General features: G+C 55.3%; 1 protein-coding gene across 8 annotated transcripts in view; it reads left to right on the top strand.

Moving 5' to 3' along the window:
• The window catches only part of JADE2 (jade family PHD finger 2), a 49,497-nt gene that overhangs the window by 19,026 nt on the left and 13,508 nt on the right, over positions 1 to 16,963 (top strand). For 7 of the 8 annotated variants that reach the window (XM_090288312.1, XM_090288317.1, XM_090288316.1 and 4 more), the window contains 6 exons: positions 3,907 to 4,064; positions 8,399 to 8,559; positions 9,293 to 9,504; positions 10,718 to 10,885; positions 12,329 to 12,445; positions 13,635 to 14,099. In XM_090288312.1, coding sequence (XP_090144438.1) covers positions 3,907 to 4,064; positions 8,399 to 8,559; positions 9,293 to 9,504; positions 10,718 to 10,885; positions 12,329 to 12,445; positions 13,635 to 14,099 — 1,281 coding nt within the window. The remainder of the gene's footprint in view (positions 1 to 3,906; positions 4,065 to 8,398; positions 8,560 to 9,292; positions 9,505 to 10,717; positions 10,886 to 12,328; positions 12,446 to 13,634; positions 14,100 to 16,963) is intronic. The other variant, XM_090288315.1, reaches the window with a different exon arrangement.

The raw sequence follows: 16,963 nt of genomic DNA, 5'->3' as shown, positions 1-16,963 counted from the left end.
CATGTACCAGAGCTCTCTGTAGGGCACTGTCATTGCCTTTATTCGCTTTTGGAGGTCACGTCAGACTCCACTGATATTTTCAGGCAGAACCTGTTTTTGGTTCTCCCTGGAGAAATAGGTGCAGAAAGCCAGATAGGCTTCGATGGTTGTGCAGGGCAAGGCCATGAACTGTGTCCATCCTTCTAGGCAGAGCAGGTCTTCGCTCCCTCCAGAGTTGCGTTGGCACCTCTGACACTCAGATTGGTTATTAAATTAGCATTTTAGACCTTTAAACATCCTTCCTACTGTTTGAAGAAGCTACAATTAACATCTCCTAAGCAGCGCAGCAGAACTTGGTTGCTAGGCAGCAGGCCTTTAACGACAATTTGTCTGTTTCTGTCAAAAGAGAAGAAAATAGTAAACATTCACATTCTTAGAAAATTGCTTGTTTTCCAGCTTCTAAGTTTCTTGCCACAGCAAGGCCTCCAGTTCCTGTGTCCATTTTATACTTTATTAGTTTTCATAAATAATTTAGAGGCATGTTAGGAGAATAATTGAGCCTTTTTTTCCAAGCCTAACCTCTGGCAACTCAAAACAAAGAGATATTTGGGTTAAAATGAGTTGTGTGTTTGTGGGTAGGTTTGACATGGATGTACAGAGGCTCCTCCGAAAGGTGGAGCACCCAGCTGTAGCCCAGGCTGCAATGCAACCCAGGGAGGTGGTGTAGATCCGTGGGAGGCTCTTAAGCCCTTCAGCCTGTGTTAGCACCCAGCGTGTGCCAGACCCTGTGTGCACTGCTGGGCTCCAGCCTGCTGCCCGGCCAGACCTCACTGAGATCACCTCTCATGGGGAGACATGGCATGAAACCAGGAGATTCCATACCGAGGCTGTGGGAGTTCAGAGGAAACCCAGAGCCCAGCCTGGGATTGGGGAAGGCTTCCCAAAGCGGATGTGGGCTGGATTGAGACTTTATGGATGAAGCAGGCCAGCCCCGCTTTGGCAAAGGGGCAGTGTCCCAGCAGGGTCCTCCCGTGTGCCAACAGAGAAGAGTGCTCTGTGAATGGGCAGTGGAGAGGGCACGGGGCCTGGTACATACGCCCTGCAGCTTAGCCTGAGGGCAGTTGCAGTTTGCAGAAGCCTCCATGTGATTTGCATATTACAGCCCTTGCGGAAGCCACCTGATTTGACTTCTCCTAACTCAAGGGAATTGACAGAATTGACAGTGAGTCCTGTGGCTGAAAGGGTCAGAGGGCCTGTGGGGTGGTCTTGGCCTGGGTTCCTTTGCCACTTCCAACATGTGAGACCTTGTGTGGGTTGTTTAACTAAACTGAGTCCCAGGTTTCTCAGCTGTAAAGTAGGGATGATGGCAGCTCCTGCCTCAGAGTTTGTATTGGGAATAATAATAAATTAACATAGGAGCACACAGCATCCTTTAAGTGTTGGCTGGCACCACTGTGATACCTTACTGTGCTTCTGTGAGTCTTCTGCCCGAGAGGGCCATTGGTGACCAGCCTGCCACCTGTTCCCTCAGTGACCCAGGATGAGACTTGGAACTCTCTTGAGACCATACTCTTCTTTCTCTCCTGAATCTCCCTGGCTGAGTCAAGCCCAGGATCCCTTCTTGCTCTGAGTCCTCGGTGCCAAGCCTGTTCCTAGGTTAGGGTCACTTCTCCTGGGCTAGAGTGTCTTGGCACTCTGATCTCTCCATCTCCAGCTTGGGCAGTACCCAGGTCCCTAGGCTTTGAGCCCTATACACCAGAAGCTGTGTGTTGCTTTATTCAGGCCCATGTGCTTGGGGATTTCAACTTTGGGTATAGTATCTACGAGATGTCTCGCCCTGTTATTGGGTGTTCAAAAAGCACTACCAAGAGCCGAACCAGCTGGGGGCCTCAGATGCATCAGAGAAGTCCTTTCATTCATTTGCTCAGCCACTCTTTACTGCATACCTACTGCATTCACTGAGAATGAAGCAGAGACCAGGACAGGCGTGTTGGGGAGAGATGTGAAACAAGCACCACAAGGATATCAGTTGATCATCAGAATTGAAAGTCCTGGGACATGAGGCAGGATAATGGGATGGAAAGTGGCTGTCAGGCCATTGGCGCTCCCTGAGTCAGGGTAATCAGGGAAGGAATCTCAGAGGAGGCAGCGTTTAAACTGCAGCCCAAGGTGAGGGAACAGTGAGTGGTTTCAAGCTCACCAGTGCCTCTTTGAAGTGACACACAGTGACCTTGGACTCTTGAAGGGTTGATTTCTGAGGCTGGAAGATGGACTGTCCTGGGTGTGTGGCGTCAGAGTGGCAGGGCTTTGACCTACATACCCCTTGGCCTGCGTGGGCTGGGAGGCATTTGAGGTACTGATGAGTCCACTGTGGGTTCAGTTCCCCCACTGGGCTTGGCCGAGGCCGCAGCTGGGAAAGGCCCCTGCAAAAGCACTAGTGCCTGAGTTTGTGTTCTTGTATCAGCGGGCTTCCTGCTTGCTAATAAAATATGCAAATTATCAGGGCTGTAAAATCTTCACCACATTCCATCTTCTGTTTAATTAGCATTTAATTATAATCTCATTTTAATTTTTTCACACTGGCACCCTAATTAAATGTTAGGGTATTCGCCCTAACAATTAAATTATATTGGCAAATAGAGTCTTCAAGAAACTTGACCTTTTTCAAGCCAGGGCCCTCTCTAGCTATGTGCAGATGTTAATTAGATTTCTGCAAGATGCTGCCTCCAACCCCTTGGTGCACCCATTTCACTTGTTTTCTTGCTGTTCTGGCACTAGATTTGAACGAGACATGCACAGCCAGGTAGCTGGGGCCCCGTCAGGCAGAGGTTACCATGAATGAGTTTGTCGTGAACCTCTCTCTGGAAGGCAGCAGATGCTAACTTTTCCAGAGAGGGGTGGGTTTGGAGTTTGGCCGGAGGCCTAGAGCGCTCGATGAACTGGTTTCTCTGGTCTCAGTGATGGGACCTCTTTGACTTGCGATTCTCATGGGATGGTCACTTGGAAAGTTGGTCCCTAAGCAAGGCATGTCGTTTGGAGCTGCCACTAAGTCCTGAAGCAGCCCTTCCTGGGAGGCCACAGTGAGGTCAGGCAGCCAGCGCACGAGTCACTGCTGGTGCCACTGGGGCTGGGTTTGGAGGTTGCTCCAGGGTGGAGAGCAGGAACAACAGATGGAACATTGGGAAGGATAGTTTCCTGAGTGAGAGAAAGAAACCAAGGCGTGAGGATGCATCCACTCCATGGCCCAGCTCTGGGGGAACTTGGCTGGGCTTGATTGAGAAGGAATTTAACCCCATCCTTCTCCTACTCCATTACACACAGAGGATGGGGCTGTGGGACCCCTGCTGACCTGCTCTTGAGAGACCTTGGAGACCCTGACCCCCGGGAAGCCTTTCTCTAGGCTGCTCCAAACCCCACCTCCCCTTGGCTATTGGCACAAGGTCCTGGCGTTTCATTTGCCTGGGGTTGGTGCCCTGCATGCAGTCTTTACATCTCCGCTGGGCCTGCAGCACCAGGTTTGCAACTACCAAACATAATTTTAAGCCTTTGACAGAAATTCCCCGAACAGTCACTTAATGGTGGTATTGCATTCACAGAGCCCTTTCTGCCATTTGATTTTTTTTTTTTGCCTTTCCCAGCCTTTTCTCTTCCCTCTGAGGTCCACTCGCATCCATCACTCTGTCCTTTAACAAGTGAGAACACATGTGAATTCAATTCAGCACATTTATTGAACATCTGCTATGTGCAAAAAGCACTGTGCAGGGTTCAGAGAAGATGCGTTATTGTACTTAGTGCATTTGTGTTGGCTTTTGACTTTGAGTGGGCAGAAAGCCCACTTGAGTTGCATCTGCCTTTTCCTCCCCTGGCCTGTGGAGCAGACCCCCCGGGGGGCAGTGTGAAGCCACTCTCCACCCTTGCTCCCGACAGGTTTTCCGGACAGACTTGATCACAGCCATGAAGATCCCAGACTCATACCAGCTCAGCCCGGATGACTACTACATCCTGGCAGATCCGTGGCGACAGGAATGGGAGAAAGGTGTGCAGGTGCCTGCTGGGGCAGAGGCCATTCCAGAGCCTGTGGTGAGGTGAGCCGGGCAGCCCAGGCCAGGGGAGGGGGGATGCTAGGACCCAGCAGGGGACCCACCAGTCCTGGGATTTCTCTGTAGCCTGGCTTTATTTTGTTAGATTTTTTTTGGCCCATAAACCATTGAAATGTTTCAGAAATACCAGCAGTTTACCTTTGAGGCTATGACCTTGGGCTAGAAATATACTCTTTCCCTGAGCCTCAGTTTCCCTGTCTGTGAATGATGACAGTAACACCTACCTCCTGCATGGTCCAGATAATGTACGGAAACGATGTGTTTCCTGGCACACAAGTTGTCAGTAAAAACCGGCCATGGATTAGCTTGATGTCAACCCAGACTGGGTCCCACAGGCACATCTTAATCAGGGAGTCTTCAGACTTTTAACGAGTCCTTAAGACAGGGATAAGCCATGCTCTTGACTTCTTAAACCTTTTTAAGGAGTTCTTAGCGGGAGGGAGTTGTGTGCACACAGCAGATGCTCAGGAAGCAGCTGCTATGACCGGCCTGGGAGGCCCCCTGCCAGGGCTGGGTCAGGGCTGGGTCGGAGCTGGGTCCTCTCTGGGCTTGTGGGTCAGAGAGACCCTTGGTGCTCTTGTCAGGAGGTGGCCTCATGGCCACGGGCCTCGCCCCAGCAGCAGAGTTCTGCCAAGTACTTGCTTCTGCACCTGGGAAGCCCTCCAAGTCACATCTTGGGGCGGAGGGTCCTGCTATCCTGGCCCCACCAGCCCGCCAGGGCTGGGCAGCTTGTGTTATTGGCAGCCCACTCCTGTCCGTAGCTCTCCCTTAGGCCCATATGACCAGGCCTGGGGCAAAGATCACAGCTGTCACCTCCCGTGACATTGGCACTATTGCTTCCTGGCAGCCACGCCCATGACTGGCTCACAGACACCCAATACCCTCTTTCAGCCAGGCGTGTGCTGGGCATGGGATTGCAGAGGCAAAGCAGGTTAACCCCTGCTCGGCTTCTCGGTCAGGGTTGGGTACCGGGCAGGGCTCATCCTCCTGTGGCTGCTGAGGGCTGAGTGCCGACCAGCACTTGGGCCTTTGGTGAATCAGGGAGCTCCAGATTCTCTGGAAGGGAGGATGTGTGAAATTTGGAGAAGGAATTTATACTCCATATCCCCTGCCCAGGGCCAAAAATGAGAGTCAGGCTCCCAGCCACTTTCACACCCCTGCCTCTGCAGACTGAGGAGCTGTTCCTGCCCTCCTTGAGCCTGTTTTCTCCTCTAAAAGCAGTACCTGCCTAATGGTGTGGTACCGAGGACTGAATGAGAAAACATGGGCCAAGGGCCCAGAGTCATGGAGAAGGGGGACTGGCTACCAGCTGGGCTGAGAGAGGTGAGTCCTGATTAGGCTTGGCCCAGCAGTCTGTCCCCTCCTTGATGTCCATGTCAGGTGGTTCCGGAAACATCCGCTGGCCTGGGTGATTAATTGCAGATGCTTCCACACCAGTCGCTTGACTTCAGTCCGCTTTATCTGTTGATATCGAGGAGAGCACATGCTCAGACGGCCCTGGCCCTGCTGGGTGCATTCCCAACATGTGCACGGCTGCTATGAGCAGACAGGAGCCAGCAGCCCGGCCTGGCCGTGCTCTTTGGAGAGGAGGGACTGCAGGCAGGGAGGGGTGCTCTCTTGGAGAGATCTGCATGCCCCTTCTTCCCTCCCGCCCTGTCTCCATCTTCCTCAGTGCCTCCTACTGCACAGCATCATCAGGAGCCAGCACGGCAGCCACTATAGTCAGAATTGTTATAGGAACTCTTCCTGAGAATATGCTGTACTGAGCCTGTTATGTCCATCTTCTCATTTAATTATCATATTAGCCCATCAAGGACATGTTACTGTCCTCATTTTATAGATGAGGAAGTTGGGAAATTCTGGGGAATTCCCTGCCTGACTGGCAGAATCTCGTGGGCTGGGCCAGGAAATCACAGGCCACAGAGCACCCCTGGGTGACCCCAGAGAGAGCCTCATGCCCTCATCACCCTGATGTTGGCTCTGACTGCCCTCGCCCGCTCCCCTGGCCCCTTCTGTCTCTTTCTCCTTGACCAGTCCTCCCTCGCCCTGGGACAGGTCTGCCCATCTCATGGTCTGAAATGTATCTGGGTAATGAGAATCTCTCTTGCCCCCAGGTCATGAATTGAGGGAGGGTCTATAGTGCTCCCTCGATGTGGCCAAAAGACTCAGCCATGGTTGAACCAGCCTCTGGTGTCTGTCTGGTGTTTTGGAGCAGAGACCCTTCCCCTCCACCAGCTCCCAGCGCAGCCATGCACTTCCTCCCAGCTGACCTCAGTACAGCTGGCTGCCGCTGAGACTCAGGCCTTGGCCTAGGGTCAGGTTGGTCCATGCCTGGTGCAAGAGATTCCTCCATAGCCTGAGCCAGGAGAGGCCCAACGGAGGAAAGTGAGAGGCCCCGGAAGCACAGGAAATGTCTTTTGGAGTGAGCCCTTAACCCCGGCTTCCCAGAGGAAGGAATGTGATACTGGCCCCAGGAGCTCTGGCCAGGTGGCCGCTGCCTGAGCACATAGGTTGCGGGTAGTGACGCCAGTAGGTGGTGGGCATTGGGGCTAAGGTTATCCAAAACCCTGACTAAGCACATGCTGGGGGCACAAACAAAGCAGGATTATGACAAAAATCAAAGTATGTCTTAAAAAAATGTATTCAAATGAGAGCCTCATGAGGAAAAGCAGATTTTGTAGGATTAAGCATGTTCATCTTGCTTCTATTTGAAATGACCTTCTTGGGGAATGAGAGGATCTGCACCATTATCATTATCATTATTTAAGGCCTTCCTTAACCCAGGCCTCTGAGGCAGCACCAAGCCCTTCCCCTTTCTCCTTGCTCCCCACAGCTGCCTCTGGGCCTCCCTCCTGGCCTGGAAGCCATTCTGGCTCCTGTCTCCTTCATCCTTCCTGCCTCTCTTGCTGACACCCGGGGCATTTCCTGGAGACCAGGGCTCTGCCCACCTCTCCCCAGTCTGCTGCTGAGTCACAACCCCTGGCAGCCCTGCCTCCGACCCCAGGAGGCCTCTCGGGCAAGTGAGGGGCCTCTCAGCCCCAGCAGGGCTGGCCAGATGGAGTCCAGGCTCCAAAGCAATAACCATGGCAACCGGTGGGGGTGGGACAAGCTGGCATTTTGAACTGGTATTAGAAACTGAGGGGCAGCACACACTGCTGAACCAAGAGGGGAGACTGCCCTCCTAGGGCCACAAGCCCCCGTATTCCGTGTCAGGAGCAAAGAGATATCCAGAGGTCTTATCGCACACACTCACACATACAGGGCATGTCTTGTGCCAGGCACTGTTTTAACAGTTTTACAGGTGTTCATCCATTTCCTCTCCCCCCCTAAGCAGAGAAGGTAAACACTATCGTCAGCCCACTGGGGCACAGAGAAGTTAAGTGGCCTGCCCAGAGGCACACAGTAAGTGGCAGAGCTGGGCTTTGAGGACACTTCCTACAGCCTGAGCCCTGCCAGCTGCCTCAGAGGCAGAGCCATGCCTGAGGGAGGTTTTACCTGGACTGTGATTCTGGGACTATGGTCGGTTCACCTTAGTATCCAGGGGAGGCAGTTTCCATCGGGGGGTGGAGGGAGCACCATAAACAGACTCCCTGCTCAGGTAACATTCTTTCTGGAGGAAGGACAAGGTGTGTGGACAGCACTGTTCTCTGTGACAGTAGACCTTTTTTATGTGGAAAGGGCCACCTTGGGCTGCAGTAATGTAGCCTGGGAGGATTCCTCACCCCAGAGGAAGCCTAGCCTCAGTTCTTCTCAGGCTGTTGGTAAGGAGGAGCCGTGGCTTGTGAGGGCATGGGGATGATCCCTGGCCTCTCACCAGCCTTGAGGGGAGTGCTGAAGGACCTGGAGCCCACCTGGCTCTGTGCCACTTGTCTAGAGCGGCTGGCACCGGAAATTGCCTAGGATAGGACTTGGAACGCCTCCTGCAGGCCGGGGCAAATCCAAGTCCTGGGGCTTTAGCTAAGGCCCAGGTGCCCTGATAGGAGGGGCAGTAAGGTATGCTGTGAGCAGAATGGATAGTTATGGCTGTATGTGCAAGGGCTGGAGGTGAGCCCCCCCTCACACCCCCCACTCTGCCCCACAACCCTTTGCTCTCCTGTCTTGCTTGCTCATAGCCATCTGACACTGCAGGGTAGGCAGGTGGGAGGAGGAAGTACAAGAAGGGAGTGAAAGGAGGTGGGCCCCACATGGATCAAAGTCGCACACCTCACTTGCCCACTGGGCCCTCAGCCGGGCTGCCAACTCACAGGATGCCCCCAGACCTAGCAAGGGTAGCAGGCTAAGGGTCCCTCCCCTCATGACACCCCCTCTTGATTTCCTAGGATCCTCCCGCCGCTGGAAGGCCCCCCTACCCAGGTGTCCCCTAGCAGCTCCGAACTTGGCGAGGGCTCCCAGCCTGATTGGCCAGGGGGCAGCCGCTATGACCTGGACGAGATTGACGCCTACTGGCTGGAGCTCATCAACTTGGAGCTCAAGGAGATGGGTAGGTGACCTGCCAGGCTAAGCATGGGGTCGGGGGCAGGCCAGGTAGGGTTTTCTTCTGAACTTCAGCATCCTCCCCCTCAGGACAGTAGCCACGACTGGGCTCTGGTCCTGAGTGGGTCTTGGTTGGCAGTCCCTGCAGCATTTATTGATTGGAGAAGTTACTTGGTGTCTCTGTGCCTCAGTTTCTGTAGCTGTCAGGTGAGGGTGATAATAGCATATAAGTGACAGTTCTTGGGAATATTGTTAGTAAGCATGACTGTTACATGAAGAGTGAGGGAGCACACAGGTGAGTCTAGGATGACAAACATGGCCGGGATCAGTTGGTATGGACCTCCAGCTGGAGTCCACTAACATGTTTCAGGAAGGGTCAGCTCTGTCATATTCAGCCACCTTCAGAGGTAAACCCCACCCCTCACCCCTCCACCCCTATACACACAGCTCAAGCAGTGGATTCCTCGTGGAGCCAGATGCATCCCAGAGATACTTCCATGTTACCCGCATGTACTCATGACGTGTGTATAGTCACAAGTCGGCTGTCTAAGGTCAGAACACAACGATGGGCCCCAGGGCCTTTGTAGTCGGATGGTCCAGCCTGTTCAGTGTTCAGACAGTGGAGCTGAGGCCCATGACAGTTGACCTGTGTTCCTAGGTCACGGTAGATAAATGGAAACCCTGCCATCCATCTGCCCTCAAAGCTGGGCTCCTCACACTCTCCCCTGTTGTCCTCACAGACAGGCCAGAGCTGGACGAGCTGACACTGGAGCGCGTGCTGGAGGAGATGGAGACGCTGTGCCACCAGAACATGGCGCGGGCCATCGAGACACAGGAGGGGCTGGGCATCGAGTATGACGAGGACGTCGTCTGTGACGTGTGCCGCTCTCCTGAGGGTGAAGATGGCAACGAGATGGTCTTCTGTGACAAGTGCAATGTCTGCGTGCACCAGGTGACCAGGCCCCCAACTGCCCACCCCCACACTGTGCTCCCACACAGCCCGGCGGGCCGCTGCCTGGGGCTGGTCCTTTGCGCTGTGGGACTGCAATAGTGCTGTGGGCACAGGCCCCTAAGAAGGAGGGCAAGGTGGGAGGAAGGGACTGGCCTGAGTGCCCCTCAGTGCCAGGGACACATAGGGCCCTTCGCCCCAGCACCATCAGCCAGACTTGAGTAAACACCAGTTGAGGGTCTTCCTGTCCTTGCCCATCAGCCTCCCCACTGAGCACCCTCACCGTCCTGAACTTACAAAGAGGCAGCACAGTGCAGTGACATAGAGCAAAGCCTGGGGCCAGGCTGCCTGGGTTCAAATCGTGGCTCTGCCCTTTACAAACTTGGCGGCTTTGAGCAATTTTCTTAACCTCTCTGGACCTCTCTTTCCTCAACTACACAGAAAAGTAAGTTGTAAGGTCTGGTTATTTGCTTCAAAAATATCATAAGGGCCCTGAGTATTTGTTACTATTATTGATGTTATAAACTTGGTCTGACCTGACCAGTCTCCCGCTTCACCCCCCAACCGCCTGCCTTGATCTTGGGCCCAGGACTCTAGGTCTCGGGCTTTCCTGGGCCTTATTTGCAGAAGACATGAGTGGAACACAGTGGACCTGCTCTGGCTCTGACTTTGTTGCCCACCCCCAGCCCCACACACATACACACACATTGCTGCTGGACTGTCCCCTGGGGAGCTCCCAAGGGCTTGCCTGGCTGGTAGGTGGGTAGGCAGTATGCCAGCATTCATTCATGTCCTCATACCCAGCAGCTCTTAGGTCCATAAACCCCAGGCATGCGTAGGAGGAGCCATCTTCGCAGGTGCCTGTGAAAAAAGATGAAAGGCCACTCCTTGTCCTCAGGCAGTATATGTACCAAGAATTGAACTCAACTGGAGGCAGTTCCCAACACTTGTGAGGCCCCTCACTGATTAGTACCCTCCAGCTAAAGTGACTGTCCTCCCAGCAGAGGGCAGAGCTGAGCCCTTTCATGGGTCTGAAATGGTGACTTTTAAAGCACACGACACAGGCAAAGAGGAACCCCTGTGTTACAATCCCTCAGGAGGGCTCCCGGCCGCTGCTTGCCCACCTGGGCTGGGACTGGGAGCATTCACAGCTGACTGCTGACAGTGTGCAGACCGAGCAGTGCCTCTGATGGTAACCACCCTGCTCTCCTCCCAGGCATGCTATGGGATCCTCAAGGTGCCCACAGGCAGCTGGCTGTGCCGGACGTGTGCCCTGGGTGTCCAGCCAAAGTGCCTGCTCTGCCCTAAGCGAGGAGGAGCCTTGAAGCCCACCAGAAGTGGGACCAAGTGGGTGCACGTCAGCTGCGCTCTGTGGATTCCTGAGGTGGGCAGGCGTGGGGGTGGGTGGCCCTGGGGAGCCCCCGTGGGGAAGTGCATCTGCCTGGGGCTCAGTTCTTGGGTAGAAGAGCACGGGGTGGAGGTGAGGGCCCACAGAATATGGGACCTCCACTGTTGAGCCTGAGCAGCCTCCAGGGAACTTTGCTGTGGACTTGGGCAGAACTCAGGTGGTGGTTTCCATGGGAAAATGGGATTGTGGGCTGCCGGGGGATCCAGTGGTAGGTCTGAGAGCCGGACAAAAGTCATGCAGCTGACCACGGGGAAAGCAGGTTGTGCAGGTCCACCCCCATCTAGGCAGTGGTTCCAAGCAAAGTCATGCTGCCTTTTTAAAATAAAAGTCAGCAAACTGACCTAAAAAGAAGTTGGGTGGCGAGCCTAATTGAAAGTTGGATAGTGGGTGTGGGGCCGGGGCTGGATAGATGGGTGGGCCTGGGTGCAGGTGGGGAGGCACTATGGGTTGTAGGCTGGGCCCACAGTGAGGCAGCAGCGGCCCTGGGCTCCCAGAAATCATCCCATTTCATTTGAAATGGGAAATGCTGAAATCACTGAAGTTTCAGCCCGCCCCTGCTGTGTGCCAGGACCAGAATGAGGCCTCACTGCCATGCTGCCTCTGCCCAGAAGCAGGCCAGGTGGCCCTGGGCTCCCGGCCCAAAGGTCCTTGCTGGGACCCACGCTGCAGACTTTTGTGATGACGGTGGTTGTGTCAGCAGTAGTCACTTGCTCCCAGATTAGCATCTGGAAGGTTGGGACTTCCACTGAGTATACTCTGGGCTGGGCAAAGCAGGGACAGAGAGAACCAACAAAGGCCCCACTGTGGGGGCTCTATGGTTTAGGACCCTGGATGGGTCCCTTCTTCCATCCTTAGGCATGAGCAAGGGCGAGGGGCAGACAGTTCCCCAGAGATCTGGATATGGTCATAGGCCTGTGTGCCCATAGGAGAGATGGGAGGGGCTAAACAAAAGCTCATCCCCATTGGCCAGGAAAGCCCCTGGAGGCCTCCAAGAAGAGATGCTACCCTGGGACCATTATTTACTGCCCAGAAAAGTAAATAAAATAAATACAAGTTATGAAAAGAACTCTGAAGATGCTATTGACAAAGGCCTGAGGTACAAAAGAGAGGAGACCTTGCATGTACTCATCTGGACACACACTAAACATCTGTCTCGAGGGCCACACAGCCCTAGGCGCACACACTCGGTTACACTGCAGATGTGCACTGTCTCACACAGTCACAAATAGTAGAAGACTTGTCACAGGTGAGCCCACACTCACCCGGTGGTCAGCTTGGGACAGTCAGGAAGGACGTGGGATTCAGGGGCCCTCCCACTGCCCTGTCTGCCCCCCTCCTGGCGTCAGCAGACAGCCTCCCATTTGGGGACTTGGGGATTTGAAGGAGAAGAGGCCTGATGCAGTTCCTGTGCCCTGGCAGGTGAGCATCGGCTGCCCCGAGAAGATGGAGCCCATCACCAAGATCTCGCATATCCCAGCCAGCCGCTGGGCTCTGTCCTGCAGCCTGTGCAAGGAATGCACGGGCACCTGCATCCAGGTACGGGGCCATTTCACCCCGCTGCTGCCCGGGAGCCCAGGCCGGAGCCAGGTGCCACCCCCTCCCCCTGCTCCCATGGTGCTGCAGACAGAGCCACTGCCAGGCCAAGGAAGCCTGGGACTGCAGCCAGGGTCAGAAGGCCATCTGGAGAGTGTTCCTCCATTCCCGGTTCCGCTAGGTACAGGGTACAGGCCTGGGGAACCAAGGCTTACCACCCCATTGCAATGCTGAGGGCTTTCACTTAGTAAGCTCAGGACCAACTGTCTTTGTGCTTAATAAATACATTGACCTGACTTTTGGCATCAAATATGACATGTGGCAGGGGTAGGAATCAAACTTAGGCTCTTGCCACGCAGGGCAGGGCTGCAGCAGCCATTGACAGCAGTGGCTGCCATATCCTAGTGTGATCATTACCCAAGGGCTTGTTAAAGCGCAGATGGCTGGGCCTCATTCAGTAGATCTGGAGTGGAGCTGAGAATATGCACTTTTAGCAAGTTCCAAGGTGATACTGCTACTACTGGTCCATAAGTTGGGGGGTAAGAAGCATCCTTTCTCTCCCTCGTCTCTCCAGGAATAATTGTCATTGCAAACTCTTAACTGTACCTCCACCCATGTATCTGTAAGGCTTGCAGATGACTTGTGAGCACAGTAGAAATGGCCACTAATAATCGGATGGGTTATTGCTGACAGTTACCAGCTGCCCACAGCCGCTATTCAAGGCTGGGAGGGAGGGAAGGCCCTGAGTTGGCCCCAGCTTCCCAGGCAAAAGGAGAAGGATGATGTCCAGGTCTAGCCCGTCTTCCTAGAGGACAAAGGAGGGGGCATAACTTCCCATCTTAGGTGATGTTGCAGGAGCAGAGGTGGCAGTGACCCGTTGCCAGCCTCTTCAGTGCCTCTGATTTCACAGTCGATTTGCCCACTCAGGCATTCAGCTTGCCTCAGGGGGCTATCCAGTCATCTGCTTCTTGCCTTCCCCCGGGTATAAGGTGTGAGCTCTACTTCCTTTCCAGCTCCCTGTTCCTGCCTGCCATAGCTTCCTCCATACCCTGCGGGATGTTAGGAGCGTATACCGTTTTTTTAGGGTCTCAGTAGCATTCTTTGTTCTCTGGACCCTGGCAGATGCCTTCCTACCTCCCACCTCCCGTCAGGGCTCTCTTCGCACCTGACACTGCCTTCCTTGTCCCTGCAGTGTTCCATGCCTTCCTGCATTACGGCGTTCCACGTCACCTGCGCCTTTGACCATGGCCTAGAGATGCGGACTATATTAGCAGACAACGATGAGGTCAAGTTCAAGTCATTCTGCCAGGAGCACAGTGACGGGGGCCCGAGGGTTGAGGCCACGTCCGAGTCAGTGGAGCCCAGCCCAGCTGGCGAGGACCTGGAGAAGGTGACCCTCCGCAAGCAGCGGCTGCAGCAGCTGGAGGAAGACTTCTACGAGCTGGTGGAGCCGGCCGAGGTGGCCGAGCGCCTGGACCTGGCTGAGGCGCTGGTAGACTTCATCTATCAGTACTGGAAGCTGAAGAGGAAAGCCAACGCCAACCAACCGCTGCTGACCCCCAAGACCGACGAGGTGGACAACCTGGCCCAGCAGGAGCAGGACGTCCTCTACCGCCGCCTGAAGCTCTTCACACACCTGCGGCAGGACTTGGAGCGGGTGAGTGCTGCTGTCGCCCACCTGCCCCGCCCGGCAGCCCTCCCAGGAGGCCTTCCATCCCCCACTCACTGCCCTGGAGTCCCCATGGCTCAAGCGGGACTCACACGGGGCACTCTGGCCCAGGGGCTAAGGGACTCCAGATCTCAAACAGGGTGGAGGTTACTGACACTTTGCCCAACAGGGAAGGATCCAGCTCTCAGGTCTGAGTCCCAGCCCTTTGAAAGGCCTGATGAGGGATGGGGGCTCCGCCAGTGTCCTGAGGCCAGGAGATACCAGAGCTGGGGTAAGGACCCGGGCTTCCAGCTCCACGTGGTTTCCAGCCCCACCTGTGGCCTGTGTGAGCTCTGCCTGGTCCCAGCACACTCGCTTCTGCTTAGAGTCAGAGGAATCAGCCCAATAAGTATGTGCTGGGCCAGGGCAGGGAAGATAGGTGTGAATCCAGCTCCCGGGGTGCCTGCTGGTCAGAGGAAGTGGGGTGGGCTGGAGACCCGCAGTGGCCTGTGTAGAGCGAAAGTATGGGGCTGAGTGGGTGGACCAACGTGGTCTAGAAACTGCAGTGATGGTGACTGTCCTTCTGGGATTGCCACTTCCAAACACACCCCAGAGGAAGATTCATGGGGCCTGGAAGGAGTGGGCAGGTTGGCCAAAACCCCCGGCTGTGACCTAAGAGACAGGCAATCTTGGCTTGGTCCAGGGTGGTAGCTTTGGGGCTGAGTGAGATGAGGAAGGGGTGAGCCATGGGGGTTGGGGAGCAGGAAGAGTTGCTTTCCTGGAGCAGGGAGGCCTCCAAAACCTCTCATCTCTCCTACTCCCCCCAGAAAGGGGTGGGGGTCCTGCCTTCTGTGGGCTTTGCTCTCGAACTTGGCTTCTCTGGCACTGTCCCCTGCCCTCCGGCTGATCAAGTACCCACCCCCAAGCTGAGGGCAGCCCAAGGAGATGGTGCTCTGGGTCCTTGGTGCTATCCTCTGAACCCTAGGTGCTGGTCTGGCCTCCCTTCTGTGCGACATTCAGTTCTGAGGTGCCAGAGCCCGTGGGATCATGTCACAGTGTCCTCCACAGGGTCAGACACACCCACCCACCTTGTCCCCAGGCCATGTTAGGAAAAAGCCCTGGGGGGAGGCATCCAGGGGGCTTTGTAAGACCTGAAGCAGTGGCTTTGCACTTTGTGCAGCTCAGTTGGCAAGTCTGTGCAATGGGCAGAGCAACTCGGCAGGCGTTGTGCTGGGGGGGCTCCGGGACGGCTCGACCCCTCTGCCTTCCTTCACCCCCTCACCTGTCCTTCGCCTGGTCAAGGAGAGGTGGCCCTGTTGGCCTCGGAGGAAAGCTTACTGCCTGAGAGCCATCTGCCACCGGGGAGAGGTACTCAGGGGGTGGCACCAAGTGTCCTGGCTCCAGCCAGTGCAGCGGACAGGGCCTACATTGCAGTCACCACTCTCTGGGCAGCCCAGTCTCCTGTCTCATGTGGCAGAGCCATCAGGTACCAACTCTCCAGAACTACCGCCAGAGTTGTCCCCAGGCCAGCCCCAGGTATCCGGTGCAAGTAGCCTACTTTTACTCCTGCTGCTTCCGTCAGCTCTGTGCTGGGCTGCCCTGTCCTGTGTCTGGCCCTGGCTAGGCTAGGGGTCAGGGGGTGGGGCAGGGGGCAGGCACTGTGATTTCATCATCGCCCTAGAAAAAGCAGCAAGAGATGGATACTCCCAGCCTCAGTGAGCAGGCGAGGAACCTGGCACTCAGAGAGGCGAAGTGACAGGAAGCCTTGAGGAGGAACATGTGTGTTCTAAGAGTTGGATTTAGATTTGAATTGGCAGGGAGGGTTGTTGAAACCCTCTCGGAAAGAGGGTTCTTGGCTTATTCTCTATTCCATACATATCCTGGGCAAGAGCATCCTCTTCTCAGTCCCTGAACCTTGCTAGCTAGTCCAGGTGCGCTCAGGGTCAAGGCTACCAAGGGCTAGGATGCCAGTGAGCCTGCCGAGGCCTGCTCTGGGGCGAGCAGAGCTGCCACGCAGACCTCTTTGGTCGGGGGACAGAGTCCTTCAGAGTCAGGTGTGAGCAAGCTCACTCTTCCTCCAGGAAGAGGAGGCAGGACTGGCTTTAAGTCTGTGCGGCTTCTTAAGGCTCAGGAGGCCCTGTCGAAATGCTGCTTCGCCAGCCGCCACTGAGCTGGGCTGGTGGCACCAGCTGGGAGCAAAGTGAGGGTGTGCACAGCCATGTGCCAGGTCGCCCCCTCCAGGTCCAGCCTCGGGGCCTTTCACAGCCCTGTGTTAGTGACTTGAGTAAGTGAACAGAGCCCAGAGCTGTGCCACAGGGGATGCTTTCCACAGAGACCCATGACTGCTGGTGGCCTGACCAGCAGGGCCTGACTGTGGCCCAGTGCCAGCGGCCGGGGTATCCAGCCTGTGACTGGGCAGCAGGCCTGCATGGGCTGGACCCGTTGGGAGGATGCAGGGTGGGGGTTGAGATCAAGATCTTGGGCAGCCTGGCTTTGCATCCAATCCAGCACCTCCCAGCTCTGTGCCTCCTAGTTTCAGTTTCCACTTCTCTGAGTTTCACTTCTCACGTCTATGGGATGGGGATAAGGACCAAACTCCCTGTGGGGTCCCAGTGAAGGTGGGGGACAGAGCTTAGCACGGTGCCCTCCGTTGTGAGAGGTGGTTATCATTGCTGCTTTTGCTTGTAGGAGGGTGGCCACTTGGGACAGTGGGCTCCATGGAGGATTGAAAGGCAGGCCCGGTGCCTGGGACCACAGAGCATCCTCTCCAATGGATTTGCCCCCAAGACCAGCAGGAATTTTGCTGAGAGACACAGGAGCTGGGACTGAGCTGCTGCCACCAGGAAACCCCATTTGATGGTCAGCCTAGAGGA

Source organism: Furipterus horrens, unplaced genomic scaffold (genome assembly GCF_987537825.1).
Source record: "Furipterus horrens unplaced genomic scaffold, mFurHor1.1.pri manual_scaffold_10, whole genome shotgun sequence".
NCBI classification, from domain to species: domain Eukaryota; kingdom Metazoa; phylum Chordata; class Mammalia; order Chiroptera; family Furipteridae; genus Furipterus; species Furipterus horrens.
The sequence above is the reverse complement of the archived record's forward strand: the minus strand, read 5'-3'. Positions and strand labels throughout refer to the sequence as shown.